At 53.0% G+C, this 14,672-nt stretch overlaps 1 protein-coding gene across 5 annotated transcripts in view; it reads left to right on the forward strand.

Moving 5' to 3' along the window:
• The window catches only part of ACOX3 (acyl-CoA oxidase 3, pristanoyl), a 53,091-nt gene that overhangs the window by 15,045 nt on the left and 23,374 nt on the right, over nt 1-14,672 (forward strand). For all 5 annotated transcript variants that reach the window (XM_017893608.1, XM_017893606.1, XM_017893607.1 and 2 more), the window contains exons 6-9: nt 977-1,120; nt 3,984-4,072; nt 10,267-10,363; nt 12,798-12,980. In XM_017893608.1, the coding sequence (XP_017749097.1) occupies nt 977-1,120; nt 3,984-4,072; nt 10,267-10,363; nt 12,798-12,980 (513 nt within the window). The remainder of the gene's footprint in view (nt 1-976; nt 1,121-3,983; nt 4,073-10,266; nt 10,364-12,797; nt 12,981-14,672) is intronic.

Consider the following 14,672-nt stretch of genomic DNA (forward strand, 5'->3'; position numbering starts at 1 on the left):
CTTCTCAGTGAAACTTCAGAATCTGTAGGATGATTGTTCACTACTCTCGGTTTACAAAGTCCCACTGGCTGGACAGGAGGAAGCCCTCCCGGGCACCTCCCTCCCTGCAGGGGCTGGAACCAGAACCAAAACTTTCTGCCAACAGCCCCTGGCAGTGACTGGCAAGCACCGTGTGGAGGATCGGCGTCTCCCAAGGCGGCCCAGGGCGGCTCTGTGGGCCACCTGTAGGCTGTCTGCCTGAAGGCGCTCATCTTTGTTCCCTTGCAGATCCTGGCCACGTTACACAGCGCTGCTGGTCCACATCCTCCCTCCCAGCCTTACTCACAGGGCTCCCAGCAGATGCCCCTGGGGCAGGCCCAGCTCCAGCAGCCCAGCTCCTGCCTGTTCCCATGTGCTCTTCGCTCCCGACCCACGCAACACCCTCGGTGTTCCTGGGGGATCCGTCCACACCCCTTCTAGCCAAACACCGAACGCTGTGATGCCACAGCCGTTCTGCTAGTTCACACATGCGTTCATTCCCTCCTTCCTTCTGATGTGCTGAGCGGCTGCCTTGTGCTCGGGGCGTTTGGGATATAACTGTCAATCATGGAGCTGTGGATGGGAGAGACAGCAAGAGGGCAGCGGTGTGTTGTGAATTAGATGTCCTAAAGGACTGAGTGGACTGCAGGACAGGGTTTCCACCTGAGGGGTGTGGTCAGGGACCGAAGACTGTGCATGATAATGAAAACTCCCCAGAAGCATTTACCTGCCTGTGGGGTATTTTGCATCTAAAGGTTCTTTAAGTCACAAGGCCCAGGAATAGGCTCTGTTTAAAGAAGAGGCCTACCTGTGCCATACAAGAACTGAAATGTGCGATCAGTTTCGACTTTGGCCTCAGAGATTTTGAATGTAGAAAATGGAACCTGTCTAAAAGGAAAACACCAATTCTGCATGTGCTTCAGTTGCTAATTATAATCAACCTTTTTCCCTTGTGCAGGAATTCATCATACATTCCCCTGATTTCGAAGCTGCCAAATTTTGGGTTGGCAACATGGGCAAGACAGCCACTCATGCAGTGGTGTTTGCTAAGCTGCACGTGCCGGGGGACCAGTGCCATGGGCTGCATCCCTTTATCGTGCAGGTAGGACACTGGGGTGGCCCTCAGTGGGGGCAGTGTTTACCCGCAGGAGGCATTGGGAATGTCCGGAGTCATTTTTGTCATAACTAGGGTGGGGGATGCTTCTGGCATCTGGTGAGTGGACCAGGGCTGCTGCCGAGCACCCCACAATGCATCCTATAGCCCCGCCCACAGTACAGACAGCCCCGCCCACAGTGCAGATAGCCCTGCCCACAGTGCACAGACAGCCTCGCTCACAATGTATCCCACAGCCCTGCCCACGGCATATCCTACAGCCCCACCTGCAGTGCAGAGACAGCTCTGCCCACAGTGCAGACAGTCCTGTCCACAGTGCATAGACAGCCCTGCCCACAGTGCACAGACAGCCCCACCCACAGTACAGATAGCCCTGCCCACGATGCACAGACAGGCCTGCCCAAAGTGTATCCTACCGCCCCACCCGCAGTGCACAGACAGCTCCACCCACAGTGCAGACAGCCCTGTCCACAGTGTACAGACAGCCCCACCCACAGTGCAGACAGCCCTGCCTGTGGTATATCCCACAGCCCCTCCCACGGTGCACAGGCAGCCCCACCCACAGTGTATCCCGCAGCTCCGCCTATGGTGCAGACAGCCCTGCCCATGCCTTAGAAAGAACCAACCAGCCCAATATCCCCCAGTGACACAGCTGAGAGGGCCTGGGCAAGGCTTCCGGCTGAGACCATCCAGTTGATTTGATGCACAAAGTTTTTCAATTTCCATGAAGTCCAGTTTTATGTTTGTTTTTTTTCTTTTGTTGCTCATGTTATTTTTCAGTTGACCTGATATTTGAGCTATTGCAGACCAGAGAGGTTTTTTTCATTTTAAGGATACAGGACAAAACCGAAGTGTTTTTCCTCCTGTCATGCAGCCAACACAACGCTCTGACATTAGATGTGTGTGGGTTTCTCCCCACCGGCACGCAGCTCTGCCGCAGAAAGCAGCGAGGCGTCCTCTAATTTAACTCCATACTGATGCTGTTCACCTGGGGTGAGCCTCAGACCCCCACAGTGAGGGTTCAGTCCCACAAGAAGCTCCCCAACCCTTTGGATGTCGATGGCAAGTCCAGGTTGTGGCCTGTGCCTCTGACCGTCCCCCTAATTGCACCTTGGTCTTCATCCTGAAGCTACCTAGGGGTCTGCAGCCATCTCATGAGCACGCACAAGACTCTCACCACTGCAGAGAGTCAAGGGTTTTAGGAGTTGTGTGCTGGGAAGCAGGGACAAGGCCACATACATCTTTATGACAGCATCGTAGTTGCCTGAGACCAGTTTACCTTGTTTCTATGATTATAGATTTCTACCTGGAGTGGACTTCTTGCGGGAGTTGCCTGGGCTAGAATTCAGCAGCTTTCGGCGTGTCTGAGTTTTGGGCCATAGAACCGCAGTGTTTTAGACTCATTTATGTTGTCCTAAAAACACTCCGCAGGATTGTGTCGCTCCTCTCGCCGTCGGAGCGCCATTGCACCAAGTGCTCAGGACACCCGAGTCCCCTCCCAGAGCCACGGCCTCCTGCCTGATAAGGAGCGACGGAAACAGTGGTCTTGGAGTTCTTTGGACAGGATTGTGCTCCATGTCCCAGACCTGAGCTGATGGTGCAGGGGCGGGCATCTTTTGCAGGTTTCTTTTGTGTGTGTGTGTGTGTGAGACAGTGTCTGAATCTTTATTGGGCCTTGCTGAAAAATTTTAGAAAAGGAGAGGATGTTTACATTTGGGTTTTAGCCCTTTTTGAGTGTTTATTTTAGAGTTCAGTGAAGTTAGATGGTGAATTCACAGACATAAACAGAAGCTAGCTGGCAGGTCATGCACATAGCTAAATTCCCAGCAGCACCACTTCCGTGCTTCTCTAAAGCAGCTTTTCCACTTTGGCACTGTTGACAGTGTGGGCTGGGTAGCGCTCACTGGGGCGCCCTGTATGCCCTTGGCTGGGCTGAGCACTTCTGGCTTCTGCCCACTCTGTCATAGCTCCCTCCAGTTAAGACAACCAGCATCTCTCCAGACACCACCCGCGTCCCCTGGTGGGGAAGGGGAAGGTGGCGCGTCCCATGGTTGGGAATCCCTGCGGTAACAGTGCCCAAGGATGAAGCTCCACGTCCTTTCCCTTGAGTTCCCACAGTGTGCAGCCATCAGCTGGCTGGCCCTGTATCTTGGGCCATGGTGATTGACTAGAATAATCATAGCCGTTTCTCCCACTACACCTATTTGCGCAGCCATTTTATCACTTTAGTAAGATCTAGCGGGAAGTCCTGAGTCTAAAACATGAATATGAAATTCCTGACGTCCTCCCCGCAGCACCGGCCTCCGTGTTAGTCTCTCACTGCTGCCACAGCAAAGCATCACAAACCAGGGCACTGGGAACAGCATAGTGTACTCTCCAAACTCTGGAGGCCAGGGGTCTGAAATGCAGGAATCTTTAGGGCGGCATTCCCTCTAAAGGCTCCAGGGCAGGATCCTTCCTATCTCTTCCAGCTCCAGGTGGCCCCAGGCCTGTGGCCCCAGCGCTGCACTCTGTGCCTCCGTCTCCACGTGGCTCCCTCTTCCCCACGCCCACTCCTCTTCTGACTCTCACAGGACACTTGCCGTGGGATTTAGGGCCCGCCTGGGTGATTCGGGTTGACCTCATCTTGATGCTCTTAAATTCATTGTATCTGCAGGACTCTATTTCCAAATCAGCTCCCATTCCCAGGTCCTGGGTCAGGACTTGGATGTATCACTTCTGGAGGATGGTTTAACCCACAGCTGCCCAGTGTTGAGCCCATGGCCCACCCTGTGGGTTTCTGAGCACATTTGTTTTGATTTTTGTGTGATTGTAACAGTTGCTGTTTGCTGCTTTCTGTGGCTTTGTATAGATCCGGGACCCAAAGACCCTTCTTCCCATGCCCGGAGTGATGGTCGGCGACATGGGGAAGAAACTCGGGCAGAACGGTCTGGATAACGGGTGAGTGATGGAGGCTGTTGAGCCCTGAGCTTCCTGCCGAGGCCCAGGCTGCGTGTCGCTCATGTCTGAGATCTCACCGGCTCCATGGGTGCCGTGCCCTGCCCTCTTAGACTGAAACGCTGTGGGGACCTACGCCTAGCCCCTGTGCGTGCACTGGCCATGTCCTGCTTGAACTCCACTTTGGGAGGCCAACTTGATCAGAGACCTCAGCAAACCAGCTTCACCTTGGCAGGCGGCTCCCCACTCTCAGATCAGACCCAGGCGTCTGCGCGCAGCTGGTGGGGCCCCTGCCTGGGGGGCCGCCTCCTCTGTGTGAGGTCCTCGCCAGCATCCTGAGCCTCCCCCGGCTCGGCCTCCACACACATCCATGCTGATCTGGAGGGACCCATATCTGCAGTTTCTGCCTCCGGAGTAGGCTTGCTCCTTTCTGGGTAATCTCAGTGTCACAGTGGTTAGAAAGATAATTCCGCAGGTTTCTTTGTTTCATCAGCCCACAGATAACCATTTAGCAGCACAGATGTGACACTGGGTTGGTGTGGCCAAGGCCTGGCTGAAGGGTTGGATGGGTGTGCAGACCCTGGCTTGGGGAGGGCCCTGGAAAGACTAATGAATGCTTGATGGCCACATGGAGGCCTGGGTGGCCGGGGAGAAGCGGCCAGTGATTTTGGAATGTGCAGCATTTCAGGTGGAGAGAGCAGTGGGAAGTGTCAGGCCCAGGCGGGTGCTGGGATGGGGGCAGGGTAGGGAAGCCAGGCCACAAGGGCCTTGAGGGTCTTTGAGGGATTGGATTTTGGGGCTCCAGGTCGTTAGTAGCATGACCTTTGGAATGAGATAGGTGTGCAGCCAGCCCTTTGTGTCACCTTGACCAGCTTTCTTGGTGTTTCCTCATCTGTAAAGCAAGTGACAACAGAGGACCCTGTGCCAGGGCCCTGCCAGGTCCTGCCTGAGCAGGCCGGGCTTGAACTTCCTGGCTACTGGCCCGGCTGGTGCCTCCCTCACTGGGAATGCTGGACTCCACACGCCACCTCCCTGAGAGCCTGACCCAGCAGGGTGTAGACCCCTCTGTGCCCATGAGATGATTTATAGCTTGGGGGTAGTGGGACAAGGTGTGACCATGCCTGAGCCTGATGGCCTGCAAGATGTCTCAAGAGTGTTTCTAGATATGCGGCTTCATAGCAAGGCTGGTGGAGAGGAGAGGAGGCTGCCTTGCAGGAGCTGCTGGAAATAACTGGTTGTTGTGACCAGGTTGTCTCCAGAGGGAGAAGATGGGCCAGTGGGCATCTGCCCAGCCGTGGAGAAACCTCCTTCTGCCTGTCTCTTCTAAGAAGTCAGGGTGACAGGCAGGGAGTGTCTTAGATCTCTGCTAGTCCTTTAAAACAGGCAGGACCCCAAACTGTACTAAAGAGGAAAATCTTGATTGATTTGTATACAGTGTCAACTGGAGAAGAAAGTAAAAGGACATTGTTAAAAAGCAAATTCTTGTGATTTCAGGCAAAAAAAAAAAGCGAAACAAGACACATATGCACAGCCCTCCTAACTCCACCTGTCCTGCAGAGTTCTAGGTTCTCACTGGCTTATACTAACATTAATACGAGGAATCTACTCGTTAATGTTGGAGTTGGCAAGGAGGAGAGTTACCCCTGACCTGCGGCTGCCAATTCTCTTGAATGACTACTTTCTCAGGGTGCTTGGGAGGCGCTTGGCATGGACGGTGCCCGTGTGGTGGGTATGGAGGGTTGCTATTCAGGCCCTTCGCCCTCAGGGCAGCGGGAAGCCCCTAGCCATCGAGAATGTGGTGCGGTTTGGTCTGTTTGAGAAGGATGGCTCTGGCCTCGGGGTGAGAAGCTCTGAAGCGCCATGCAGGAAATGGGGTGTGAGAGGCACTGTGTTGTTCTGGAGAACCTGCATCCTTTCATTAGACCCGGCTGATCCCGTTCAGGTCTCTGCAGCCACAGGCACTGTTACCCCATCTACTGAAGTGTCCTATGTGTGCACGTGAGGCCCGACAGGCGTCTCCTCCCGGGCGTATGGCGGTGGTGAATTGTCACATCCAGTGGGTGGCCTCGGGTATGAGCAAGGCTCTTCACTGCTCTTTCAGTTTCATGAATGAGAGGCTTTGACATTATTTTGGGACATTGCAGAGAAACCCTGCACTTGGTTCCCCCCTAATAAACTTATTTCTAGAGATTGAATCCACACCTCTTACTGGGATAATAGTCAAAGGAGCATTAGATCAAACCATTAATGATTAATACATCACACTGATACAGTAAAGGCTCTTGTAAGACTCAGAAATACGGTTAGTCTCCTATAGGATCGCCATGAATGACGACAACCCTTTGACACTGTTTGGAGCTGCTCCACCAAGCCAGGTCCCCGTGCCTCCAGAGCCTTGCCACTGTGGCTTTCTGGAGGGTGACAGGAATGCAGTGGGATGTGCCTGTCTTTGATCCCTGAGCCTTTGAAGGCGGAGGTCGGGCTGGGATGGGAGCCAGCAGGGGTGATGCAGGCAGCCTGCTCTCTGCCCCTTTCCAGAAATGCACCTTCCCGACCAGGGCTGGCGGGTCTGGGCAGTGTGCCCAGCAGGGGGCGCAGTGATACCGGCGTTCCCTCCAGGTTTCCCGGCTGAATTCGGCCTAGATGTCCATCTTTTCCAAGATAACGCTTTATCATTTAGTGATTTTTGTTACCAATGTTGAAACCATTTATCTTGAAAAAAGTGGTTACAATTTATAGGTTAGATTTTGTCACTTTACAAGAACTCCTGGGTATGTGGGATGACTGCCTACAAATCCGAGGTACATGTAAATTGTGTGGATTAATTTTAGCCAAATAGCTCTAAAAGCAAAACCATGAAGATGTTTTCAAGTAATAGTTTCAGCCAGACTCTTAAGGTGGGCTGCACTTAAGGGTCTTTCTCGTTGTGTTTGCCCTGAGCTGAGGCGGTGGCTGGGAGGAGGCCTGCCAAACTCAACGGCCTGCTCTGGCAGACTGGGCTGGGCTAGGCTGGGGGCCCTTTGAGGCCCCAAGGGAGGAAGGAAGCTGCTGTGACATGAAGCGGGAGGCCCAGGGTGCGGGTTGAGTGCTGAGGCCTGGGCGCTCCTGGGGTTGGGGTGAGGGTTTCTGCGCCACACTCAGGCCTCTTGTGCCATGTGCATGTCCAGTGACACACACACACACTTGTGACATACGCACACATCGCCCGCCGGGGATCCGGCTTGCGTTTGAGTTGGCCACATCTGACTGCCACTGGAAGAGCTTTTGTGGAACAGAAGGGATCCCATGAGACTTCGTGAAAGTTTGCTTTCCTTGAAACTCACAGGACTGTTTTTGCAAATATAAATATATTCCGTGTGGTGAGAATGGGTGAAGAATTTCCACTCCTTGAAAAGGGCGCTGACTGTGACCAGATCATACTGGAAAAGGCATTCTGTGACTTTCAAGTAACAGGCTGGAGCACGCTGGGGCCGTTGGCACTGAGGCAAGGTTTTTCTCACGAGGTGGGGTGTTCTGAGTGTGCAGCTGTGGCATGGGGGAAGCTGCCACCCAGCTGGGCAGTCGGGCCCAGGGCTTTGGAGGAGCTGGCGCCCCCACTCCCCTTCACTTCCTGCAGGTGGGCAGGTGCCCGGCAAAGCGGCTGAGAGCCCTTCCCTCGCCAGGTTGCCCGGGTTTCCCTAAGGAGCTCCAGCCCCATCCCCACCCGGCCCCAGGGCCTTCCTCCTTCTGGGAGCATGGAAACTGTGCTGTGTCTCTCCCTCAGGCTGTCTCAGGAGTCGGGATCCTGGCCTGGCCCTTATGCCTCAGAGGATGTCATTGACCCCACCTGGCTTGTTCATACCATGCCACTTACGTGCCCGTCCCTTGAGTCTGGGAGGCCCCACGCATGGTGGCCCCCTCATAGAAGGGGATGAGCCCTGGGAGACTGCTGAGAGGCAGCTAGCTCACCCAGGAACCAGGAAAGGTGACGGTCGAGGGACCCCACCCTCGGGTCTGCCTCATACCCTTCCCAGGGTGGGGCATAGAATTCCCAGGTGAGCCAAGGGCTGCCTGGTGTTAGCAGTGACTGCAGGGAGGGCACGAGGCCAGAAGAGAGTCTGGTGGATGGGGCACCACAGGCAGGCGGGACCACCTCACGGCAAGGCGGCGATGCTGTTAGAGGGGTGGACGGAGGTCGGCTTTGGGGGGACTCTCCACATTGGCCTCTGCCATTCCAAAGGCCTTTGGGAAAGGGCCCTGCTCCCACAGGGAGGACGGGCTGAAGAGGTGCAGCTAGGAAAGAGCCAATGTGGTTGTTGCGGGAAATCCGCTCAGGAGAGCTGAGTAGGGATGGAGGTGCTGGGTCCTGGGTGGGGATGGAGGGGAGGAAGCGAATCGGGCCAGGCTGGCAGAGCTGACAGCCCGGGACCAGGTGACGACGGGGGTATGGGGCATCCAGAGCAGGACTCAAGGAAGAGCCCATGCAGGAAACGGAGGTGCCTCCAGTACCCTCCCAGCATGTGGGATTGTTCTTTGTAGATGGTGTTTTCTGTGGGTTAGTAAAAGACTATTTTGTAAGGCAGGGGTCCCCAAGCCTGCAGTACTGGTCTGTGGCCTGTTAGGAACTAGGTCACCCAGCAGGAGGTGAGCATCCAGTGAGCCAGCGAAGCCTCCTCTGTGTTTATTGCCACTCCCCATTGCTCGCACGAGCACCTGAGCTCCTCCTCCTGTCAGAGCGGTGGCGGCATTAGATTCTTATAGGAGCGTGAATCCTACTGTGATCTGCGCATGTGAGGAATCTAGGGCGAGTGCTGCTCTTTATGAGAATCCAGTGCCTGATGATCTGTCACTGTCTCCCATCACCCCCAGATGGGACCATCTAGTTGCAGAAAAACAAGCTCAGGCTCCCACTGATTCTGCATTATGGCAAATCTTATAATTATTTCATTATGTGTTACAATGTGATAATAATAGAAATGAAGTGCACAATAAATATAATGTGCTTGAATCATCCCGAAACCACCCCCACCTCCCCCTCATTCGTGGAAAAATTGTCTTCCATAAAGCCAGTCCCTGGTGCCAAAAAGGTTGAGGACTGCTACCCTAAGGCATTGCATGTGATCTTAGGAATCAGATAAGTTGCTATAGGAACTGTTGATATTTTGAAGTTTGTTTTGGGGGGTTTTTGCACAGTTTATGTAATATTCATAAGCTAGCATAGCCTTATTCCCTAGACTGTTGTGAAATAGGTTTTCCTGACCAGATGACCATAGCAGATATCTTTGGTTATTAATACATCATAATCCATAACAATGTGTGTGTAATCCTGAGCTCATCTGTTCAAAAGAAGTGAATTTGCTTGCTGAGGGAGCACCGATGCCATCACACCACTTATTTTGTTTGACTTAAGAGTTTTAAACCTCAGTTTGCCAATATTATCACATTGTGGATTCTGGTTTGAGATTGAAGTATGAGAATCAGAGATTCCAATCTTTAGAAACACAGTTCCTGTCTTTTCTGTTGAATATCTGGAGTTCTGTACCTGGAGTACAACTTACTACATGCACAATGCTTTTATTATTATTATTATTATTATTATTATTACTATTATTTTTGAGATGGAGTCTTGCTTTGTCACCAAGGCTGGAGTGCAGTGGCGCAATCTTGGCTCACTGCAACCTCCGCCGCCCGGGTTCAAACAATTCTCTTGTCTCAGCCTCCTAAGTAGCTGGGACTACAGGCACATGCCACCACTCCTGGCTAATTTTTTTTAGTAGAGACGGGGTTTCATCATATTGGTCAGCCTGGTTTCAAACTCCTCACCTGAGGTTATCCTCTTGCCTCGCCCTCCCAAAGTGCTGGGATTACAGGCGTCAGCCACCGCACCCGGCCTATTTTTTAACCTACATTTTTTTTTTTTTTTTTTTAGAAACAGGGTCTCACTGTGTTGCCCAGGCTGGTCTCGAACTCCTAGGCTCAAGCAATCCTCCTGTCTCGGTCTTCCGAAGAGTTGGGATTCTGGGCGTGAGCCACTGTTCCTGCCTAGACTACTTTTTTGAATAGAAAGTTGGTTGAACGTTCCTGTCTGCTGGCGTGCCGTCTGCCATTTTCTTTGTCTTCGGGGATTGTATCACCTTTTTGGCTGCCCTTGGGGGAGAAGAGAAGAGCCTCAGGGCAGGACCCCCGTTTAACAGAAGCCCTGCTGCTTCCCCACACAGTTTCGCCATGTTCCACAAGGTCAGAGTTCCTCGCCAGAGCCTCCTGAACCGGATGGGAGACGTCACCCCCGAGGGCACCTACGTCAGCCCCTTTAAGGTACAGGCATGGGGTCCATTTGTGTGCCGCACTTCCCAGTGCCTTCCTCTGCAGGGCCTGGCTCTGTGCTCCTCCCTGCGCCTGGAAAGGAGACCCCTCCTCGTGGGCCAGGCGTCGCTGGGGCATACTTCTCCTGGTTTGGGTTCTGGTGCTCCCACTAGAAGGGGACTCTTGGGATAGCCACAGCACCAGGGGCTGGTGTACAGGGGGTGAGTCTGGGCCTGACAATGCCTACTCGCCTTCGAGGGCCGCAGTCAGAGGACTGCCCACTTCCAGTGATGCTTTCCTGAAGATTCAAAGGAGACGGGTCTCCTGGCGAACTGTCCACAAAGGGGGACGACAAACAGAGTTCCCTGGTGTCCAGAACTCACGCCTGCCTGGCTTAAGTTCATGGAGAGCAGAAGAGACACCATGGTCTCGGGGAGTGATGGCCCAGGTCGTAGCTGATGGCTCTCAGGAATCATGAGCTTACAGCAGGTGGGCCACCCCGAGCACACACCCTTGGAATACCAGTCCCCAGCAGCATGCAACATCTGACATGCAGGAAGCACGGATGGAGAAGGAGCATGATGGGGATGCCCAGAGACACACAGGGTGCCCAGAATGGGAGCAGTAACACGAGACCAGGAGCCGCTCACAAACGGAGATCCAACATCAATTAAAAATAAAGTGATTGGAAGAACAAGCACAGCAGATGGGATGACTGTCTCAGGAGGATGAATTAGGGATTGGAAACTTGTCCTTTGGAAGGCAGAAGGAGAGGATTAAAGAAAATGAAGGCTGGGTGCAGTGGCTTATGCCCGTAAGGACTTTGGAAGGCCAAGATGAGCAGATTGCTTGAGCCCAGAAGTTCCAGACCAGCCTGGGCAATATGGCAAAACCCCATCTCTACTAAAAATGCAAAAATTAGCTGGGCATGGTAGCACATGCCTGTAGTCTGCTACTTAAGAGGCTGAGGTGGTAGGATAACTAAGCCCAGGAGGTCAGGCAGCAGTGAGCCATGATTGCACCACTGCACCCCAGCCTGGGCAACAGAGCGAGACCCTATCTCAAAAAAGAAGGAAAGAAGTGAAGTTTAGAGAAATAAAGGAGAGAAATGTCTCTAAATGAGAGAGGAGAAGAAGGCCTTTGGTTGAAGGGACTCATGGAGGACCAAAGAGGAAAAGTAAGAAAGTACCTATGCACGTACCCAGGCACACGGTAGAGAAATTGAGGAATTCCTAAGAGAAAATTCTAGAATCTTCCAGATCTGACTCCAGTGGAATAAAAAACACTTGAATTTCAGATTTCTCAAACATGACAGTGAATGCATGAAGGCAGTGAAATCATATTTTATACCCTTAAAGGAAAATCACTTTAAATATATATGTATATATATTTTTTGAGATGGAGTCTTGCCCTGTCACACAGGCTGGAGTACAGCGGCACAGTCTCAGCTCACTGCAACCTCTCCTCTGCCTCCCAGGTTCAAGTGATTCTCCTGCGTCAGCCTCCGGAGTAGCTGGGACTATAGGCATCTGCCTCCATGCCTGGCTAATTTACGTATTTTCAGTAGAGACAGGGTTTCACCATGTTGGCCAGGCTGGTCTTAAACTCCTGACCTCAGGTGATCCGCCCACCTCAGCCTCCCAAAGTGTTGGGATTACAGGCATGAACCACTGCGCCCGGCTTAAATATGTTTTTAAACACAATGAGACTGTGATTTCCTATGTGAGAGTGTGATTAATACGCTCAGACACACAATTACCATGCTGCCTTGGAAGAAGGACCTGGATGCTCAGAGGAGCGGGCCTGATAGGGGCAGCAAGGGGCAGGGCAGGAAGGATGGTCAGATCATGTGGCAAGGGCTGTAGATTAGATGTGCCCACAACAGCCTGGACAGACCTTAGCAACAGCCGCTGCTGACGCCGGTGATGCATGTGAGGAGGTAGTGGATGGAAGATTCCAGCTAGACGCACGTAAAGGAACTGCCTGTTCACAGGCACACAAGGAAGGAGAGGTGTCCGTGAAACCCCCTGGAATGGCTGCCTTTAATGGACTCCGCCCCTGCCCTCTGGCATACAAGCCACATCTGATTGTTGCCAAGGTTAAAGGTGGGCCTTGGAATCTCCAGGCAGATGGTTTGCAAGTCCGCAAAGTGGGAGGTTACTCAGTGCTGTCATACCGTTCCCTCTGCGAGGAATGCCTGTCTCTTCTGCAGGCAGCTGAGTATCCTCTCCCCGGTATCCCCATTCCATCCACGGTTCATCAGTGACACCTGTACCTGCTGCCGCACTGTCCTGTGCCTGGGGCGCCCTGGGGATGAGGCATGGGCAGGTGGGCACCGGTCTACTCTGAATGAACAAACGAGGGCACCTTCGCCTCTAGGCCGCTCTGTCCAAGGTGGCCGTGCAGCCGGGCTTGCGCTCATCATCTGCACTCCTTCCTTCCGCAGGACGTCAGGCAGCGCTTCGGAGTGTCCCTGGGGGGCCTGTCCTCGGGCCGGGTCTCCATCCTGAGCCTGGCCGTTGTTAACCTAAAGCTGGCCATGGCCATCGCTCTTCGCTTCTCAGCCACTCGGCGTCAGTTTGGACCCACCGAGGAGGAGGAAATAGCAGTGCTTGAGTATCCAATGCAGGTACAGGGTTTTCAAGCATCCTTTCATTGTCTTTCTATTTTATATGCAAATTCACTTCTTTTACATAGTTGCAGTTTGGTTACTGGGAGTTGATCAAAGCTCTTAAGGCAATTAACAGGATGATTAGTTAGCGGGAGTGTGGCATCTCAGGCCACAGGACTTCCAATAAATGGTTATTAATTTATAAAGAGTATATATGAAGTAGCCAAAATAAGGAAGATGGAAAGAAGCAAGTCTTTTTTTTTTTTTTCAGATGGAGTCTTGCTCTGTCACCAAGGCTGGAGTGCAGTGGGCATGATCTTGGCTCACTGCAACCTCCGCCTCCAGGTTCAAGTGATTCTCGTGTCTCAGCCTCCCGAGTAGCTGGAATTACGGCATGCAACACCATGCTCGGCTAATTTTTGTATTTTTAGTAGAGACAGGGTTCCACCATTTTGGCCAGGCTGGTCTCAAACTCCTGACCTCAGGTGATGCACCTGCTTCGGCCTCCCAAAGTGCTGGGATTCCGGGTGTGAGTCACCGCACCTGGCCAGAAGGAAGCAAGTATGGGGCGGCTCTGGGAGGTGGATGTGTGCACAGCCGCACGTTCAGGTGAGGCCGCCACAGCTTGGCAGGCAGTGGCCTTGCATGCCCTGTGCATGCTCTTTGACACTGTCATCCCATCCCTAAGAAATGATGCCAGGAAGGTGATCTGGAAGAAGCAGCAGCTGAGCGTACAGCCCTGTTCACTGCGATGGCATTTAGAACAGTGGCGTGGGCACAGAGTGTGGGCCCTACACATCCTCAGAGATGGGGCAGCTGTGGACGTGCACACATGCAGCCCAGGCAGCAGCATGGAAAAGCACAGATGTTGTTACACGGAAGGGGGATGAATTTTCGCAGTGAACGTTCCTGTGGTGCTTGCAGGGCATGAGCCCTGTGCTCTGGGTTTGGTCTTCACAGCTAAGAGGGTTGGGATTACTACCATTTTACCGGTGGGGGAACTGAGGGTCAAATAGGAAATCCAGTTAAAGTGCATAGGCTAACTCAGGCCCAGGTCCCGGACCAAGCTATGCATGAGCAAAGGTAGATTTGGGTGAAACTTCAAGGAAATTGTAACAGAATTGCAGTTGTTTTTTTCCATATCCTTTGACCAGAGCTATGATCCTGTTTAGTAAGTGTTCTTGTTCAAGCCTGTGTGGCACCCATCCCCTCCCGTGTGTGGTCACAGCACTCTGGGTGCCAAGGGCAGCACGGCAGTCAAGAGAGCGCACTGGGGTCACCATGCTTGACCTCACCACCAAGGTCCACCCCCAGCTGGCTTTGTGCTCTCAGGCAAGGTCCTTAGCCTTTCTGTGCTCTCATTTTATCATTTGTAAATTAGAACTGATGATAAAACTTCTTCCTAGGATCAGTGTGAGGTTTAAAAAAGTTAGGGCATGGAGGCAGCTGGTGCCATGTCAGCTCAGCACTCTTGACATGTTAGACCGTGGTGGTGATGGCAGTTTCCTCAGGATCCTCTCAGGCTTGTCCTGCCATGTACCCAGCCACCCACCCACCCACCCATCCATGCATCCACCCACCTGTCCACACATCCACCCACCCATCTATCTACCCATCCACGGATTCATCCATCCACCCACCCATGCATCTACCTACCCACCACCCACCATGCATGCATCCATCCATCCACCCGCCCACCCACCCATGCAT

This window comes from Rhinopithecus bieti, unplaced genomic scaffold, assembly GCF_001698545.2.
Source record: "Rhinopithecus bieti isolate Rb0 unplaced genomic scaffold, ASM169854v2 scaffold_24469, whole genome shotgun sequence".
NCBI classification, from domain to species: Eukaryota; Metazoa; Chordata; class Mammalia; order Primates; family Cercopithecidae; genus Rhinopithecus; species Rhinopithecus bieti.